At 35.9% G+C, this 21,803-nt stretch overlaps 1 protein-coding gene across 1 annotated transcript; it reads right to left on the reverse strand.

Annotated features, from left to right (window-relative positions):
• Positions 1–18,872: 18,872 nt before the first annotated feature.
• Positions 18,873–20,716, reverse strand: LOC129926863 (sex-determining region Y protein-like). Its single transcript, XM_056033330.1, has 3 exons — positions 20,614–20,716; positions 19,590–19,760; positions 18,873–19,165 (listed from the first exon to the last, which is right to left on the reverse strand). The coding sequence occupies exons 1-3, from the start codon at positions 20,714–20,716 to the stop codon at positions 18,873–18,875; spliced, it is 567 nt and encodes a 188-aa protein (XP_055889305.1).
• Positions 20,717–21,803: the final 1,087 nt, after the last annotated feature.

The raw sequence follows: 21,803 nt of genomic DNA on the forward strand, positions 1-21,803 counted from the left end.
TAGTTCTTCCTGGGTTTAGAGGCCAGTTCACACAAGCAAGATTTAGTTTTAAAACTTTACGAATTTTACAGGAGCCTGTCCCAATGATGTATTATTGAAACCTGTCACAATGGGGGATATATTAGAGGAACTTGTCACAATGAATAGTGTATTAGAGGAGCCTGTCACAATGGGGGATATATTAGAGGAGCCTGTCACAATGGGGGATATATTAGAGGAGCCTGTCACAATGGGGGATATATTTGAGGAGCCTGTCACAATGGGGGATATATTAGAGGAGCCTGTCACAATGGGAGATATATTAGAGGAGCCTGTCACAATGGGGGATATATTAGAGGAGCCTGTCACAATGGGGGATATATTTGAGGAGCCTGTCACAATGGGGGATCCTTTGGAGGAACTTGTCACAATGGATAGTGTATTAGAGGAACTTGTCACAATGGATAGTGTATTAGAGGAGCCTGTCACAATGGGAGATATATTAGAGGAGCCTGTCACAATGGGGGATATATTAGAGGAGCCTGTCACAATGGGGGATATATTAGAGGAGCCTGTCACAATGGGGGATATATTAGAGGAGCCTGTCACAATGGGGGATATATTTGAGGAGCCTGTCACAATGGGAGATATATTAGAGGAGCCTGTCACAATGGGGGATATATTAGAGGAGCCTGTCACAATGGGGGATATATTTGAGGAGCCTGTCACAATGGGAGATATATTAGAGGAGCCTGTCACTATGTCTTATCTCGAGTCAATCAACGGCCGATCATCCTATTGAACTTTGGCTGGTGTTGAGAACGAGTATTAATACAGCGTCGAAAAAGAATTATTATGTTGAACATAGAGATGGGTGAAGTACTTCCTGTGGAAACAAGGACTTTTTTTGTTACACACTTACAATCCATACTGTCAGCAAACAAGATGTCCTAAAATATATTTCTAACTTGAGAATAAAGATTTGTCTTACATTCTTAGTTCTCTTTGCGACATCTTCATAAGCGCAACCTTTTAACATTGGCGCTATAGCTGTAAGGGTTGTACTTTCTAGCATTAACAGTTTAATATTCAAATCACTCTAAAAGTAATCATAACTAGTGAGACCCAAGATTCGTATAGCCAGGAGCCTCGTAATAGTTTTAAATTCTCACTTTGGCTCTACCAAGTGGTTCTGTTGCTTCATGTGTCCTAAGGTAAACCGATGAGTCGTTCGTTGACTTCACTGTGTAGTATATAGGTACATCATCTTATACTCGTTGACTTCACTGTGTAGTATATAGGTACATCATCTTATACTCGTTGACTTCACTGTGTAGTATATAGGTACATCATCTTATACTCGTTGACTTCACTGTGTAGTATATAGGTACATCATCTTATACTAAGGACTTACAAATATAAACATGAGAGAAAGAGTGAGTGAGTGTGTGTGTGTATGTGTTTACCAGTGTGTATGTGTGTGTGTGAATATATACTTAGTTTGTCAATATGATCTTTCAAAACTATTTAGAACATATTATTATGACGACAGTATCAAGATAATAGTAATCAAAAAAATGTTAGTCCTGTTGATAATAATAGAAGGTGTTTGCAGAGAAAATAGGACCAGATAACTTGTTCCTGTCTGGACTTTTATCTACTGTAATCACATAGGGTCTTCGAGGTTGTCGTACTTATGTATGGGTCACTAATGATATTTAGAACACAAGACAAGAATGGACTATTTGTCAGCACAAACAAAACGGTTAGTGATTGCTGTGACTGTGGAGATGACCAAGAAGCTCATTTCATTTAGTAACTTCTGTAACACGGCGCGAGGTCTGTACTGCACAGCCTTGGGCTGGTTTAGTCAACAAAATCTTGAGAAGTGTTTTACTTTTTTTAAAACACATATCCTCCACTTCACTTCCCCGCTTTCATTACAAATAAAAATATAATACTTGAAAAGATGTTTTAAGTTGATGCTAATCAATGCATTTCTAAAATATCTATTTATGTAAGTTGGTTTGTTCCATTTCAGACCTAGCGATCTATAGGGCAGATGATATAGAGGCAATATGTTTCTGTGGCCCACGGTGTCATGTGGCCAGCACAACGACCAACCGCCTTTACTTTTCCCCATCTAATGTCAGGTACCCATTAGAGATGGGTGGACATAGAGGCGCCGAAAGATCCCGAAATTAAAAATCCCAGTCTTCACCAGGATTCGAACCCGGGATCCCGGTTTGGAAGCCAATGACAATCTAAAAAGATGGCACACAGACCTGTAGGCCTATATGGAGAGGAAAATACTTCAAAGGCTCGCTCGAAATGTTGGTCTCTTGAACGATATGCAAATAGATTTACTTACTGGGCTTTACATCTAGCTACTATTATTGGTGCAACATGAAAACTACGTCCGTAAAGAGATTACCCGCAGTGACATGTGAAGAAACTATGCAATTTAATTGTTAATATTATCACATGTCAGTGACATATAATAATATTGTCTTTAGGAATAAAAAACAAACCATGTGATCAATGAAAAATGTGTTCAAGACCCTAAATACACACATATATATATATCACACACACACAAACATACATACACACACACACAAATATATATATATATATATATATATATATATATATATATATATATATATATATATATATATATATATAAATCTGTGACCCTAATCCAGCATCTATTCTTTTCTTTTAATTAGAATTAAAAAGATAGATCGACTTTTGGAAGGTTTACAGTAAACTGATGGTATCAATCAGTGAAAGTACACTATTGGTAGATATCAGGACATTTGTGATGTCTGCTGATGTGGTTATCACACTCAGACATCTCACTACTTGACCCTGCAACCTTTTTGTTTTTGCTGCGAACTATCACGCCAGACAGAACTGATAATACATGCGGTCTTTTGATTTAGTTATTCGCAGCTTACGTATACACGATACGACCAGTAGATCGATACATATGGAAATATGTCAAATAGAGCTCTTTCAGTTTTACTCTTCATCCCAATAAGACTTTATATGCTATAAGATTTTATTTTAGAAGATAGTATTTCGAAAAATAATAACGGCCAGTTTTCCCAGTACGGCCAATTCGATAGTAATTCTTTTCTCAAAGGTATACAACTGTTAAATTTGTAGGAAAATCGTTACAGCCGTTTTCGACAAATGGCTGTCCACCCACCGAGGTTTTTTTATTTTATTTGACCCAATGAAGAGTTTACAAGCTGAATAGAAGACTTGTAAAAAAGCTCAGGACTTCTTCCTTTCGTTTCTATCTCTATTCTTGTATTGGGTTGTAGGTTTTAAGAAAAGATTCAAAGACGCTTTCAAAGAATCTTCATGTGTTTTCAATATAGACACAATACTACCTCCTGAGAATTCACTGAGAACAGAATATTTCGATGCCTCATTGTAAGTACTATCCCGAGAACTGTTAAAGATTGATAGCCAAGAAAAGCGACAAAACATTTCACAAAGTTCTTCTTCTACAGTAACATGCCCAGAACTTTCCGGTCTCGTATAGATCAACGCCTTGTGAAGAGGCACTGTACTGCACAGCCAATAGCTCAATCTCATTGGATGACAGAAGTGGTGGTCATACATTACGAAAAACGAACTTCATGGCGAGATAGTCGTCAGTTAATTAGCTTGCCTTCTTGGACAAGATCATTGGATGAATAAAAGAACAATGTTCTGAACGCTTTGACCCCACTGAGTACACAGTAAGATACCGCCACGACACACTGTATCGCCTAGTGATAAATGCAGACAGTGATAGTAAATTTTTTACTGTTTGAAAACCTTCTCCAGAGATAGGTGCTCACATGTGTACACATAGTAGCTTGGGGAGAGACAGAGAGAGGAGGCAAAGGATGCAGAGAGGGAGAAACAAAGCAATGAGCAATTAGGAGAAAGTCTAAACAAGAAGAGAATGTAGAAAAGTAGAGGGAGAAGTTGGAGGTAAAATATGAAGAGATTTAAGAGAGAGAGAGAGAGAAAGAGAGAGAAAGATTGAATGAAAGCAAGCTACAAACTATAATAAATATACATTGTAAGAAATAAGAAAATAATATACACACACACACAAAAAGAAAGCCAAATGAAAAAAAAAAAGAAGAAAAAAAAACATTGTTTTGTGTATGTGAAGAGTAGAGACAAACTCTAAGAAAGAACTATTAAGCACTTTCTACAAAGTATGACTATTAGAACGACCATTATTAATTGGGGAAGAGTGAAAAGTGTCACTGGCATTAGGTATTTAGAACGAAAGTGCTCAAAGGGCTCAAAATCCAGACCAACTTGAGACTCCTTGCTGGAAGACTTTCACTCTCGTGTCAACGCCTGTCTAGACAATCGTATCAGTGTATGTCCGTCCCAGGGGCGTCGAGGTAATGGATGAACGTTCGTAAACATTATTTTCAGTTCTGCATTTATCATTTGCCTAGATCAAAGTCCACCAAAATAAAATGGAAGCAGGAGAGACAGAGAGAGAGACAGAGAGGATAAATATTTAGATAAGAAAAATAAAACAAATCTTATAAACTAGTTTGTAAAATATATATAGAACAAACTGTCTCAAGAGTTTTGAACTTTCTACACCCCTGAAGAAACTGGAGATACGAGCCACTAATGTCTAAACAACAAACAGCGTCCAATCAGAGTTACAAGTACTCCTGTGGTGTCGTTTACATTATTGAACCGCACGGCGCTCATTTCAGTTAATAACTTCTGTTACACGGCGCAGATAGGTTCTGTACTACACGGCCTTGGGCTGGTTTAGTCAACAAAATCTTGAGAAGTGTTACTTTTTTTTTGAAACACATATCCCCCACTTCCCCGCTCTCCTTAAATTGAAACATATAATACTTGAAGTACTAAGATGTTTTAAGTTGGTGCTAAATCAATGCATTTCTAAAATATCTATTTGTGTAAGTTGGTTTGTTCCCCTATCAGGCCTTGCAATCTATAGGGCAGATGAAGTAAAGATCATATATTTCTATGGCCCACAAGGCTGTCATGTGACCATGTGATCAACCGCCTTTAATTTCCCCCAACTAATGTCAGGTACCCATTAGAGCAGGGTGGACTCAGAGGTGCCCAAAGATCCCGAAACTAAAAATCCAAATCTTCACCAGGATTCGAACCCGGGACCTTCTGTTCTAAAGATAAGACCTATACTGCTCAGCCACAGCACCTCATGTAAGCTGGTTTGTTAATCAATTAATCATTCCATCAATGTATCCCTCTCTCTCTCTCTCTATCTATCTATCTATCAATCTATCTGTCTGTCTGTCTGTCTGCCTGTCTTCTATCTATCTATCTATCTATCTATCTATCTATCTATCTATCTATCTATCTATCTATCTATCTATCTATCTATCTATCTATCTATCTATCAACCTTTGTATTAACATTTATATTTATTCACTTTTTTATTTATTTATTTGATATTTTTGTAATACATGGCTATAATAACTAGTTTTCCGGTGTATTCAGTGTACAAAGTAAAAGTTAATACGCTATTTTTGTTAAGGTCGATGCTAATTTATTTGCTTTAATTAGCACTGCGGAATCCAATAGTCTCTCCGTTTGTAGTCCACACAAACAATTCAATAAGTAAGAAGCATTAGACTTTGCATACTGAAATAAAACTTATTTCTAAACAATGGTCACCTAACAAGTGGTAGTAAATGGGATTCTCTAAGTAGACCAACTGCCCGCATTGAGATATTCTAGTCCATTTAGTTAATGTGAAGGCAGCTCCATCAAGTGTCCTTGACATTGTTAGTTTAACCAAAAATAATTTTCTCCAATAAACAAGAAAAACATTTTTTTAAATTTGTTTTAAAGAAAAAATACAATAACTTCTTAATACAACTTATAGGGCGGTTATTTTTCTTTTAATAACTAATGAATGTTAGATTTGAAAAAAAAAAAAAAACACCCCCCACCCCCGGTTAACCCCTAATAAGAATCCTGGTTAAGCGAATATATTTTATGTCTATGCTATAGATCTATAAGACTGTAGAATGTTCCAATGATAGGCCTATAGATCTACAAGACTTTAGAATGTTCCAATGATAGGCCTATAGATCTATAAGACTGTAGAATGTTCCAATGATAGGCCTATAGATCTACAAGACTGTAGAATGTTCCAATGATAGGCCTATAGATCTATAAGACTGTAGAATGTTCCAATGATAGGCCTATAGATCTACAAGACTGTAGAATGTTCCAATGATAGGCCTATAGATCTACAAGACTGTAGAATGTTCCAATGATAGGCCTATAGATCTACAAGACTGTAGAATGTTCCGATGATAGACCTATAGATCTACAAGACTGTAGAATGTTCCAATGATAGTCCTATAGATCTACAAGACTTTAGAATGTTCCAATGATAGGCCTATAGATCTACAAGACTGTAGAATGTTCCGATGATAGGCCTATAGATCTACAAGACTGTAGAATGTTCCGATGATAGGCCTATAGATCTACAAGACTGTAGAATGTTCCAATGATAGGCCTATAGATCTACAAGACTGTAGAATGTTCCGATGATAGACCTATAGATCTACAAGACTGTAGAATGTTCCAATGATAGTCCTATAGATCTACAAGACTTTAGAATGTTCCAATGATAGGCCTATAGATCTATAAGACTGTAGAATGTTCCAATGATAGGCCTATAGATCTACAAGACTGTAGAATGTTCCAATGATAGGCCTATACTGTTATAGATCTAGATTTATAAGATGGTGCGCAAAATGTTCATGGACATTAATTTATTCAACTCTGGTATAAATAGAGCCTACGTACGGTAATACCCGAACACGTAGAGTCTGTTCAAGACATAGACTATATATTACATGGACTGCCAATACTAAGGTAACTAAGAATAAGTTCCATTCACCGAGGCGTCCTTGGTTGCATGGTAAATTGACTTCCGGTAGAATTTGTTACTATATAAAGAAACCATTCCCGAAGATTTTTACCACCACTTTTACAGCAAATCATAAATGGAAACTTAATTGTCATATACGATGTTACAGAGGTAAGTGTGCACAAATCAATTTGTGACTTACATCTATGACTATAAAGCTTTGTAACTGATTTCCTTAGCCAATATAGACTAATTAGCCAAGCCTGTATTTCGTGTATTCTTGTTTACGACATTGATTGTCTGCTAATTGGTGCTGCCAGTTTGGAGTATTTGTTTTTGTTTTTTTTCATCACATTTGATAATTATTATTATTATTTTTACAATGTATATTTTAAATGTGATAAACGATTTAGTAAAAGAGTCAATACATTTTTGAGAGTGTCATTTATTAACTTTGTAGGCCTATATAATAGGTGATATAGGCCTAAGTTAAGTCTGTGAATAAGTCAGTCTAAATAAAATAACAACAAAGAACGTAAGAGGCTCGAGAGGGAGCCAGATGAGCCGGAAAGCCAAGCAACGTGCAACGCGCCCTTCTGTCGTGCTGAGCTGGACAGAGCGATAGCTAAGTGCAAAAACCGAAAAGCTCCGGGGCCAGATAAGGTTACCCCTGAGATGGTAAAACACCTTGGGGGCATTGCGAGAGATAAACTCCTGGAGTTTATGAATCGAACCTGGGCAGAGTGCCCGGGGCCTGGAAGAGTGCTGTCATTGTGCCAGTCCTTAAGAAGAGAAAAGACGCGACTAACGTGGAGTCCTACAGACCCATTTCACTAACCTCAACCCTTGGCAAAGTTGCTGAGCGAATGGTTAACGAGCGGCTAGTTTGGTCCTTTGAGAGTGCCGGTATCCTGGCGCCAGAACAGGCCGGCTTTAGGGCAGGCTTGAGCCCGATCGACCAGGTCACAACATTCGCACAGGAGGTGGCCGACGGGTTCCAGAGGTCCGAGAGCACATACGCAGTGTTCATAGACCTAAAACAGGCTTACGACCGTGTGTGGAAGCAAGGCCTCTATCTTAAGCTAAGAGCTATGGGTGTGCGGGGCAAGATATACAATTGGATACAATCCTTTCTGTACAAAATACCAGCACTCCCTTAGCAAGCCAAAACAACAACTCAATGGCCTGCCTCAGGGCTCCGCCCTGTCCTGTACACTTTCCATAGCCTTTCTTAATGATTTGCCCAGCTCACTACGGTCCAAAAAACTGCTATATGTTGATGATATTGTCCTCTGGTCAACCGGGAAGAAAGCCGACCAAATTCAGACGGCACTTCAAGCAGACCTCCATACCATCTCCTCGTATTGCGACAAATGGCAGATTCAGATAAACGTTGCCAAAACAACCTGGTCCCTGTTCAGCCTAGGGATCGACATTCTTAAGGCTCCATTCGAGCTTCAACTCGGTGGGCTGCGACTCCAGCGTGAAAATACGCCAAAATATCTAGGGGTGACCCTGGATAGAAAACTGTCAATGCTCCAGCACGTCCAGGATGTTGAACAAAAAGCCTCGGAGAAGTTAGCGTTACTAAGAAAGCTGGCCAGCACAAAGTGGGGTGCCAAAGCTGACATGCTACGCACATTGTACTTAGGGGCAGTCAGATCACAAATTGAATACAGCTATACAGTTCAAGTATACGCTAGTAGAACTGCCCTCGAATCACTCGACCGGGTACAAGCACAGGCTCTACGGTTCATTTGTGGCACCTTTAGGACAAGCCCAACAAACGCTGCTGAAATCTTAACTAACGTGGCACCCTTACATCTTAGGAGGGAGAGGGCAGTACTTACGGCCTACGAGCGCTACAAAAGGGGCGACTCTAGGCTACCCACCTCAATCTTAGTGCGACAGTGGAGAGAGAGGAACCGCATCAAAATGCGATCGTTCCTCCATATTGCGGCCAATTTGTCTAATTCAGCTGGGCTCTCCACTGATAGAATCCCTATTAGGAGAATTAGTACGTGCCCTCTGTGGAGGAGATTTCCGGCCCCACAAATAAACCTGTCCCTGTTAGGGCAAGAGGGAGCCACCACATTAACACCTGCCATTCTTCAAAATTTGGCATCCATAACCATAAAATCCTACCCATCAGATGCCATTTTCTGTTATACCGATGGGTCGGTAATGAGGGACCTCGACAGATGGGAGTATGATTATCGTCTACCCCGACCGGACTGAACCAGATAGGCTCTCTGGTCCATGGATGCCGAACTCACAGGGATAACTAGGGCGTTCGAGGCCATTAGGGCCCGAATGCTCCAACGCGAGACTAGCGAGACTAGCGCCACTACGGTGGTGTTGGTCACTGACTCTCGCTCCAGTCTCCAAGTTATGGGTGGCGGCGGGGGAGGGTCGCCCGTAATAGAAGAGGCAATCGGCGCCGCAGATAACATCCGCCGAGCTATTGGAGCTGTCGTTTTTATGCAGTGGGCGCCTTCACATTGCGGCGTGAGGGGCAATGAAACGGCAGACGCCCTCGCAAGGGAGGGTGCAATGGCAGCCACACACCTCGAAGCACCAAGCACGTACTTACAAGCAACGCCACAAATCCGAGCACTCATTCATGAGAAGTGGTTAAAGTCCTGGGAGGAATCCGACAGAGCACGTGGTGTCTGGCAGCGCATGCGTCACCCAGATCGCGACGATCCATGGTGGCGACTGAGGAGGTCAGAGCAGTCAATAGTCGCGCAGTGCAGGACGGAACATTGTCCTATTGGGGCATACTTTGCCCGGTTCCGCACTAACTTTGACTCCCGATGCCGTCACTGTGGAGAGAGCGTCGAAACAGTGTCGCATGTCTTGTACAAGTGTCCCCAGCTCCGCAAGCTATTGGGGGACTTGCCTGTGCAGTCACTTGACTTGTATGGTAGCTATTAGGCACTACGCCGGACGGCTAAGTTTCTTGCCAGAGCACTACGGGAGGACTAGTCCTCTTCCTGCTCTGATTTTTCAATAGGAGTTCATCTCAGGCTATGCCTTTAGTACTCTTAACAAAATTATGACTAAAAATATTAAGAACGTCGGGTTGTTAGATTCATCATAATCTTTGTGTGTCTGATAAACCCAGAGAATCAAGATATAGAATCTATATACTAATATAGGCCCCCTATTATATAGAATCTAACTCTAGACTAGATCTAGGATAAATCTCAAGTCTAAATGATCAGCTTCATCTTACCTTGATCATGGGCCATGGCACGATCAACATGATGATTAATCATTAATCTGACTTCCTGACTTGTTACCTTGAAACTTCATCTTAGCCTTAGCTTCTTCATATCATATGTGAATCATGAATGGAAGTGCTTGGCTCACAGTTTCACAGATCGTTCTTTAAACTATTTGAAGATCTACTTTATCTTTACTAACGCCTCTAATCCTTATCTAGTTTATTATAGTTTATATCTATATTTTATATAATAATAATAGTCCTAGACTCTTGTACTTATAAGATCTAGAATCTGTATCTAGATCTATTCCTATACACTGATTAGTGACTGATTATACACTACATATTTAATGTTTCTGATGAGCACAGCCATTGCCCATTAACATAGGCCCTACTCATGTACTAGATCTAGCTCTTTTGATCACAACTCATATCTTGCCTAGATATAAACAACTGTACTAGTCTAGATTGGACTAAACATTCTAATTGGTTCTATTTTCTTTTTTCATTATTCTCACACATTCCAGTAGGTACCAAATTGTGCTATTTATTCACTGTAGATCTAGATCTTAACTTTTCTTTTAACTACCAAAGAAGTACACAAAGGATGTTGAAAGGTACCCAAAGGGCTCTAATTGCTACCATTCAATGTGTGGATTCAAGTTATTAATCAGATACTTCCACAATATGTTCTTATTGTTTTCAAAGGAGTTTGCACACAGTGCCAGAAGCTGTATAAATACATTTAACAGTAAGTTTTTAAAGTAATTAATAATTTGTTTTTAAACGTTATGTAAGTCTATTTTAATTGTAAGAATCCATATCCAAAGTGATAATTGGCTCATGCAGGCCAATAAAACTCTTTTGTTATCTAAGGTGTTTTCCTTCAAATTATACTTTCTTGCATAAGAATTAAATATATTATGCAACAATCCTCAATTAGAAGTACAGATTAACCAGTTATCTTGGTTGAAAAGGGTGTCAGATGCTTAAAGAAAGTCTTTACATAATTCTTTGAACTAAGTCACCATAAATATTTTGGAGATTTTTAAAATTTAATTCGAATTTTATTATTGCTCACATAAAAAGCAATTGTTCTTTTCTTTTCCGCAGATGTATATTTCACGAAGAAATGATGCTTTCTTATTCCTAAGAGTTTATCAATAGTATGGATACCACAAAACTCACTTGTTATGCCAGAAACTCTTCCTACGAAACTTCCAGTAAGTAAAAAAAAAAGTAAAGTTTCCCTTTCAGACCTTGTGATCGATAGGTCAGATGATGTACAGATCATCTGTTTCTGACATTCTGTTGCCAACGATTAATGAGGGTGTCATGGGGCCAGCACAATGACCAACTGCCTTTACTTTCCCCAACTAATGTCAGGTACCCATTAGAGCTGAGTGGACTCAGACTCAAATAAAAAAATTCCAGTCTTCACCAGGATTCGAACCCCAGTCCCCGGTTCGGAAGCCAAGCGCTTTACCGCTAAGCCACCAGCCTCCTTCCAGTAAGTAGGGCAGCTTAAAATTTAATACTTTTTATCTTAGTGCAAAAAGAATAAAAGCAGTCTTCGAATTCTCTCTTTAAATTTGCAAAGATATGTTTAAAATTTAATGTAGCCTATGCAGTAAAAAATTATGTTTCCAACACTCAGTACAATATTCAATGACACTCTTTATTTGGGTCACCTCAGCATGCTTGTGGAGAAAATTTCCTGAATTTTTTTTTAAATCTGTTCCCTTCACTTTCAATTGCATTTAATGATTCATTAAATTTTCATAATATTACTGAATATAATGTCAAAGATTGTTATTATTATACTATTCCTTTTTTTTGTGTAATATTTTTGTTTCATAATATGTTCCCATAGCATTTTTTATGTAAAACTTCTAATATACTTTACAATACTCCTAATATACTTTTTAAAGAACTGTTTTGTTAGATGTTTTCAGAATTGATTTTATCTGTAAAGGACTTGAACATATGGAAGTTTGGTACTATATGAACTAAGATTGAATTGGTGACTTGTTATGAATTTAATGTATGTTGTTTCTATTCCATCAACAGTACTAGAATTTGTGATCCTCTGAGTTGAAGGAGAATGTGCTCCATAATACCTACTAGGAGCTTGCTGATAGCTGGAAGTTCATGAATACTATGTTGTCCTTGATTTGATGATTCTGAAAACTACATTTCTGAAGACTTGAGCATTATTTCTATAATTAAAAAAAATCTATTCAGGAAATATTGTGTTTATAATATTAAGAAAGTGAAGATAATATTGTTCTTACTAATATTATTGACTTATTAAAATAGAAAGCACATCATTACCAATATTCACTTGTCAATAAATGTTAGCATTATTCAATTTTTAGTTACATGTTCAAACTATTAAATTTTATTATTTAAATTATAGCAACTTTCTCTTTCAGTCCAGCTTAAGATACATTCCTGTAAAAAGTCTATAATAATAAGTTAATGTCAATGTAGTATTGTTCAGACACTTACAAGTTTAATCATCTATACTTCACAAAAAAAAGTGTTTGAATGGTTTTCATTTGTTTGTACATCAAATATGTATTAATATAATTATCATTTTTAAATGAAACATTAAATACTGAAGATGACCATTTCAATTTCTGATGTAGGCCTATTCTCATTTCATAAAACAAACAGAATAATATCTGAAATTTCATCCCTTCATTTTTACTGTAACTGGCTTCATAAAAAAATGGAGTGATGACTGGGTTGACTATACATGTTTGTATAAATAATGCATCAATGAATGTAGCTTATACTGTTCTTTTCCTCATCTTGAAATGTGTGGACTGATAATTTGCTGTTGCATTTTGTTTTCATAAGTCAATGACACATGATACTCTAAATGACAAATATCTTCTACTCATTACAATAGCACATTTCCATGCAGTTTGTCTAAGTGGAAGCAGATAAAATTTGTTCCTCTATTTGCTGTAAAATCTCAAAATTCATGAGCAGCTGAGAAAAAAAAGAAAAGAAATTCAAACTAGTTTAGACATGTTATAAATATATTTATTTGCTACTAAAAAATGTAAGACTACTTTATGTTACAACAATGGACAGCATCTATAAAGCTGATTTCAATGCAATCACAAGAAATAATTTTTTCTCTACAATTAGGCCTGCTTTACAAATTTTTTTTTTAATGTAAATAAATGTTATGCATAGGATTAAATATAACATTTACTTTATGTGATTTTTTACCTATTATTTCACAATGACAAGTAATTTAAAGTGATACATGTATGTTTTTAAAAATTACAACACACAATGTTATTGGAAAAAGTAAAAAAAAATCTCACTTGTAGTAGATCCCCTTCAATTTGAAATTTAGTGACAATCAAATCAGGTTTTTGAAAGAAATATGCTCCTTTTGTAAAAAAAAAAAAAAAAAAAAAAAAAAATGCATTATAAAAAGTTTTCGCTTTAAATAAAATTTCTCTTGGGTGACTTGAGTAGAAAGTAATAGAAATATGAACTTCATTTAGCAATATGCTCACACTAAGCAGAAGTGGTTTTTACTAGTGAAAATTGTCTGTCCAAATAAGCTATTGAAACTACTGTCAGCTTCACATGATAGGAACTGTAAAGTTTGACAGTTCTTCCTCTAAGACTTTTAGGTACCGGTATTATCTATCAAGATCAGGGTAAAACAAGGATGGGTATTGGCCATCAACACTATTCGGAATTGTTTCGTCTGTACTCTCATAGCGCCTTGGAAGATGGAGTATATATCCACAGTAGATCGGATGGAAGGCTTCTTAAACTGGTTTGACCAAAACGAGGAAACTACATAACCTGATTAGGGAACTGATGTTTGACGACGATGCGGCTCTCACTACCGTTCGCAGTAATGATTACAAAGGTTAGTCAATACTTCGACAGCTGCAGGTCAATAATTCAGTCTTACAATAACTCTCACCAAGACAGAAAAAAAGGGCATAAAAAGTCACCATCATCAACATCATCAAACTCCATTTGAGTGAGGGCTTGAGTGGCTCAAATCCTCTCTTGCAAAAGCCCTGGGCAGAAACCCCTGTATTGCGTAGTGCATACATGTCACGATACAGATTGAGAATTTTGGGTTTCTCTGACCTGTTGAGACGGAGATCAACAAGTCTGGGGCAGTCAAACAGAATATGAGGCACGGGGGCACCGGGATTCGAAATTTGGCCATAGCCGTGAGAAACATGAGGCAACAGGACAGTGGTCTGTCCTACACTGTGTTATAATAACTTGCCATAAAACATCACAGAATGTATTTTTTCTATTTTATCATCATATATAGGACAAACATATTTTTCTTACATTTTTCAACTCGGAGAAAACTTTACATCTAGACTTATTACCTTAACTTTAGGCCTACATAATATATATGGGACTTTTTTTAAAAAGTTATAAACGAAAGGTCATTTTAGCCATTATAGTAAGAGCATATAGATCTAAATGTACCGGGTTATCCTTCTGAATAAGTCTTACTATTTGGTTTATATATATATAGGCTATGCTCTCACAAGAACCTCAATTCAATCAATGTCGTAAAGAAAAAAAAAATACACTAAATACAGGCTTGGCTAATTAGTCTATATTGGCTAAGAAAATCAGTTATAAAGCTTTACAGTTATAGATCTAAGTCAGAAATTGATTTGTACACTCCTACCTCTGTAACATCTTCTTTAACAATTCAGTTTCCATTCATGATTTGCTGTAAAAGTGGTAGTAAAAATCTTCGGGAATGGTTTCTTTATATATTAAAAAAAATCTACCGGAAGTCAATATACCATGCAACCAAGGACGCCTCCGTGAACGGAACTTGTTTATTGAAAAATATAGGCTTAGTGCGTAGTGTTGGCAGTCAAGATAAGTATTTTCTATTTAGGCCTATATCTATCTATACTATAAAGTAGAAAGTAAGGCTTATGTATGTATGTTAGGAATAGAAATAAAAACCGCTTGACCAATCTTGATAAAACTTGGCAGAAATGTTCCTTGGATACTAACTTAGACTGTAGTGTATGTATTGTAGCCCTAAAACAAGCTTAAGACCCTCAAAAAAAAAAGTTGACCGACTCTATTAAAGCTATAGTATTATATGGATCTAGGCTTTGTTTACAATGTTGACATGAGAAAAGATCGAAAGGATTTAGATCTAGATCTAATGTTAAGAACAACACTTTGCACATATAGTTTTTTACTTTGACACATGAAAATACAAAATATAGTCTATTCATTATTTAATAAAATTAACCTTCAAATTTGTGTTTCAAAAGCATTTTTAGATAAATTCCTTCCATATATCTGCGAATACAAAAAGTCCTGACTTACTTGTAATACCATTCATTTAACAAATCGGGTAAACCCGTTTTAATTGTTCTTTATATCCTATTCATCTATCGCTTCTTTCGTTTTTAATAGATGTATCGTCCTCGGGTAAACCCATTTTCGCAAAACTAATTTTATTTTCGTAGCGAAAGAGAAAAACTTGAAAGGATCATTAGCTAAGTTTAACATACATCTAAATCCAATCCACTAGATTAGTAAACACAAACTAAGACCCGCAGGCCGCGGGTAATGTCAGGCTAGTAACTTATAACGGTCAAACTAGAATTTTCCCTGTGTGAGTAACGAGATAGTAGTTCTTTTTCACAACGATATACATCAACTGCCAGAGTTCTAGGAAAATTGTTAGAGCCGTTTTAGAGGTTTATGCCTAGGTTCCACCCAGGTTTTGAGTATTTAAATATGCCCCGAAGATTGGAGTTCAATAGTGGTATTGTGAAAGGAGTCTAACTTTTGCCTAGTCGAGTTACAGGAAGTAGAAGATGATATTGACTGGCGAATCGACACAGTATCAAATAAAAGATAAATGTAATTGTGCAGATGTAGCTTTAAGGCCCTTGCCTACATATTTTGTACTTCAATTCTACTTGCTGTGTTGTTGTGTTTTTAAGTAGAGTTACCTTCCCCTCCCACCTCTGTTGAAATCATTGAACAGTTAAGCTTCTGCTAGTGCTATTGTCCTGAAGGAAGTGACAAAGTCCACCAGAAAGTGATTGCAGAAATACTTCATGAAGAAGAGGTTGAAGAGGTTTGCTCACTCAATTCCTCACTGATTTCTAGTGACTGACTCACTCTATTCTTTACAGTTGTGTGGGTGGAAGGAGAAGCCGTGCCTCAGGGCGTCTACGCCACAATTATTAGGGTCGTCCACCCACCCCTAAGCGTTTGGGAGTTTCTCTTTATTTGTATCCGATGAAAGTCAGCAGAAAGAGTTAAATCACGCGATAAGAAGTGAAATGGGTGAAGAGAGAAAGGGAGATAACTGTATACACAATCTTTTAACAAGAGCGGTTACTCTGGTTCGCTTTTTTAAAAAGACATTTTGTTTTCTTCTCGTGAACCTCACGCGCATTTTATAATCATCCCATTTTTTTTTTACTAACTTACTCACTATCTGAAGGACTGATTAAATCATACGTTCGCTCTCTCTCTCTAAATCTTCCTCTTTCCTTATCTCTTTCTCTCTATCTCTTTTTCCTTATCTCTAGCCCTCTGCATCTTGCTTTCTCTTTCTCCGTCTCTGTGTCCATTTTGGTTTCTTTTTATAACTATATTATTTAAATATGTCTTTTTAATCGTTGATCTATCTATCTATCTATCTATCTATCTATCTATCTATCTATCTATCTATCTATCTATCTATCTATCTATCTATCTATCTATCTATCTATAATATATACTATATTTTTTTCTTTCTTAATAAAACCGATAATGAAAAAACTAAATCTTGCTTTAAAATAACCCCAGCTGGTCCTCAAGTGTTAATCATTTTCAAGTAACTCCATTCAAAACAACAGGGAATGGGGGGGGGGGGGGGATAAAGACGTTGGGAGGGGGGGGGTTTGTTGAAACTGCAAGTTGAATTCATCATCTCCATTGTATTATCTAGCTAGTTCAGAGTGTTGACGCCACTATAGCTCATCTACTTATCATACACTTGTGATCTATAAACTGTTCAACACAGTGGCACATCTCAACTTCGGAAACACTTGCCAACTCCAACTTTACACTTCAAGATAATTTTAAGGCGCTAGACTAGCTCAGGCAATACATTGGTGTGAAAACGTGAAGAAAATATAAAACATTTTTTTTCCTATTACTTGATAATCCGCTGATAAAATACCCATTTTAAAATGCTTTCTTTCTAAACAGTTCATTTCAAATGACATTTCTCCTGCTACTACCATTGACATTGTTATATATGTCCAAAGCTGGCAGATTTTCGGTGACATCTTCTCGCTTGTGTGTTTATTGGTGTCCCCTCCAGAAGATAAGCCACTGCTAGTTTTGTGTAGTCTATTGACCCGTCCAACCATCTACCACGACTGGCTCTAAATAAACTGAAAGAGATTTTGAAAATGGTTAATTAAGAAAACAATCAAACACTGCGCATTGTATGCACAATACTTTCACATATTTGTAATAAATGAAGATTTAGTAGAGACTCATTTCTCCTTATTAGCGGCCCCAGAAAGGGTAAAAGACGCTAATAGTTTTGTGTGGCCTGTCTGTCCATCTGTCCGTCCGTACCGTTTAGATCTCAGAAACTAGAATTAAAAATGAAAATCGGACATCATGATATTTTAGATCATTCAAAGTTCTGATGCTACGGCTACTTTTTTCTTTTCTGAAAGCGAAAAATGTAATTTTGAAAATCAATTATGCAAGCAGTTTTTTCATAAAAGTACACCATTTTTACAACTATTCACTATTAATAGTAAGAAACACTGGAGGCTTATTAGGGGCACCACCATTACAAATGTATGTTTGACATTTATGAAAATGGTTTTAGATTTTTAATCAAAAATAGTATATTATACAATTGTATTGCTAAGTTATGTAAGTTCTGTCATACTAAATACTACATTTCCAAAAAAAAAGTTGTTTGTTTTTTAAAGAGAAAAAATCTATTTACTATGTAAATAAGTTGGACATAATTTAAAACAACAATTAATAAGTAGTTTTTAATATCATCGCGTGAACTGCAGAGCCATTACCCTACCATGGTACAGAAAACTAAAGGAATTTTGTTTTTACAGAAATGTTTCCACCCTTGAGGCTTTGAATAAGAGATTGACCCTTTACAAAGCAATTAGATCATTATAAGACATCAGTTAGGCCATGTTCACATCTAACTTCACATTCACTTTCACCTAACCCTTGGTCTGCTGGAATTTTGGGGCACCACAAAGGATCTGTCAACCTTCTTTCTTTATTCTTCTATGTCATTTGCCTTTGATAGAATTTCATTATGATATTCTTTCTCAAAATATTGAAGCCTGCCTTTTTTCTTGCCTGGCTGGACTACTTCGGGGGCCGATTTTGAGTTTGTGTTTCCATATAAACTGTCTTTGTAACCTTGTTTCATAGTCAGCTCTGTAGAGTGGGCACCTACTTTTGCTCTGGTTGTTCATTTCTTTCTGTGTTGCCAAGACTCCTATATTGTTCAGGTAACCGTATATACACAAAGTCAATTGTTATCCTTAGTGTGTTGGTTTGTATTTATATTGTTCAATTATTGCAATTTTCAGATAATAAAATATTTTCAAATTGGAGAATGACAACCTGCATGTTACTCACATTAATCTATTCTTTGTTGAGATGTTGATCTTAGCATGATCTTGAAAGATCCTATTTATTTTCTTAAAAATAAAATACAGTAACATGCTCTGACCTATGTATCTTTGAGTCATCTTTGCCATGATCTGTAAATATATTTGATTCTTCTTTGTCATGATCCGTAAATATATTTGATTCTTCTTTGCCATGATCCGTAAATATATTTGAGTCATCTTTGTCATGATCTGTAAATATATTTGATTCCTCTTTGTCGTGATCTGTAAATATATTTGATTCCTCTTTGCCATGATCCGTAAATATCTTTGATTCCTCTTTGTCATGATCTGTAAATATCTTTGATCCCTCTTTGCCATGATCTGTAAATATATTTGATTCTTCTTTGTCATGATCTGTAAATATATTTGATTCTTCTTTGTCATGATCTGTAAATATATTTGATTCTTCTTTGTCATGATCTGTAAATATATTTGATTCTTCTTTGTCATGATCTGTAAATATATTTGATTCTTCTTTGTCATGATCTGTAAATATATTTGATTCCTCTTTGTCATGATCTGTAAATATATTTGATTCTTTTTTGCCATGATCTGTAAATATATTTGATTCCTCTTTGTCATGATCTGTAAATATATTTGATTCCTCTTTGTAATGATCTGTAAATATATTTGATTCTTCTTTGTCATTATCTGTAAGTATATTTGATTCCTCTTTGTCAATGATCTGTAAATATATTTGATTCTTCTTTGTCATGATCTGTAAATATATTTAATTCTTCTTTGCCATGATCTGTAAATATATTTGATTCTTTTTTGTCATGATCTGTAAATATATATGATTCTTCTTTGTAATGATCTGTAAATATATTTGATTCCTCTTTGCCATGATCCGTAAATATCTTTGATTCCTCTTTGCCATGATCTGTAAATATCTTTGATTCCTCTTTGCCATGATCTGTAAATATATTTGATTCTACATTGTCATGATCTTTAAATATATTTGATTCTTCTTTGTCATGATCTGTAAATATATTTGATTCTTCTTTGTCATGATCTGTAAATATATTTGATTCTTCTTTGTCATGATCTGTAAATATCTTTGATTCCTCTTTGCCATGATCTGTAAATATATTTGATTCTTCTTTGTCATGATCTGTAAATATATTTGATTCTTCTTTGTCATGATCTGTAAATATATTTGATTCTTCTTTGTCATGATCTGTAAATATATTTGATTCTTCTTTGTCATGATCTGTAAATATATTTGATTCCTCTTTGTCATGATCTGTAAATATATTTGATTCCTCTTTGTCATGATCTGTAAATATATTTGATTCCTCTTTGTCATGATCTGTAAATATATTTGATTCTTTTTTGCCATGATCTGTAAATATATTTGATTCTTCTTTGTAATGATCTGTAAATATATTTGATTCTTCTTTGTCATGATCTGTAAATATATTTGATTCCTCTTTGTAATGATCTGTAAATATATTTGATTCTTCTTTGTAATGATCTGTAAATATATTTGATTCTTCTTTGTAATGATCTGTAAATATATTTGATTCCTCTTTGTCATGATCTGTAAATATATTTGATTCTTCTTTGTAATGATCTGTAAATATATTTGATTCTTCTTTGTAATGATCTGTAAATATATTTGATTCTTCTTTGTCATTATCTGTAAATATATTTGATTCCTCTTTGTCATGATCTGTAAATATATTTGATTCTTCTTTGTCATTATCTGTAAGTATATTTGATTCTTCTTTGTCAATGATCTGTAAATATATTTGATTCCTCTTTGCCATGATCTGTAAATATATTTGATTCTTCTTTGTCATTATCTGTAAGTATATTTGATTCTTCTTTGTCAATGATCTGTAAATATCTTTGATTCCTCTTTGCCATGATCTGTAAATATATTTGATTCTTCTTTGTCATTATCTGTAAGTATATTTGATTCTTCTTTGTCAATGATCTGGCTTGTGCATCACTGATTCACCAATGTCAGTTTTTTCCAAACTTTTTCCGTAACGGAACACTTCGCACATTCCTACATTTAGTTGAACAATTTGCTTATTTTTTTAGAGAAATGTATTCACGTGGTGGCCTACTAGTTCATTCTTCCAGTAATTCGTGGACACACCTTCCCAGGCCTTGCAGAACACTGGGGTTCCACAGAACACAGTTTGGGAAACACTGGTCTATGTCATGATCTGGCCTATATATCATGATCTGGCCTATATATCGTGATTGTTAGAAACATATCTTGCAAATGGATATCAGATTTAAAACAAAGTAGCTAGGTTTTGATAGCTCCACCAACCTAAGACTTTCAGTTTTGTAGTCTAAAATTAACAAAGTCAATCAATAGGTTAAAATTGTTTTATCTGACCGCAGGCAGCTGACTTGAAAATTTATCACAAAAAATAGATGTTAATAATTTTTGCCAAAATTGTATTAAATTGCTAATATCAGTATTGCAATCTCTGGCATCTAGTAGCAATGTGGCTTCTCCTTATGTCTCCTCTACGTGATATAAAATATACAAAGTTAATGGAAGGGACATATCAACTGTCAACACTAAGATATCTGTGTGCAATTTAGTTTCTCATGACGGAAAAAATGATACTTGAAAGTGGGTGTATAACTAGGTGCTGGTTAGTTTTTAGCGCCCTAGGGGCAGGACAACACTCTATGTGAAGCAGATGAGGTGAAAGGCCTGTCTACTATGAAGTTTTAAGAAAAATATATTATTATCTATTGAGGTGAATTAAAAAAAAAAACCCACCTCTTTAACGCATCAGTGAAAGCCACCACACATACAGTGAGACACACACATAGACACATGTAATGTCAGAGAGCAGCCACGGTAAAAGTGTCAGTAGCACAATGCCAACTTCTCCGATGTATCTGATTACACAAGCTCTTGACCAGAAAATTAGTAGAGCGAAACACCTTCAACAGTTTTCGAAGTATGACAATGTAGAAGAGA

This window comes from Biomphalaria glabrata, chromosome 6 (genome assembly GCF_947242115.1).
Source record: "Biomphalaria glabrata chromosome 6, xgBioGlab47.1, whole genome shotgun sequence".
Lineage (NCBI taxonomy): Eukaryota > Metazoa > Mollusca > Gastropoda > Planorbidae > Biomphalaria > Biomphalaria glabrata.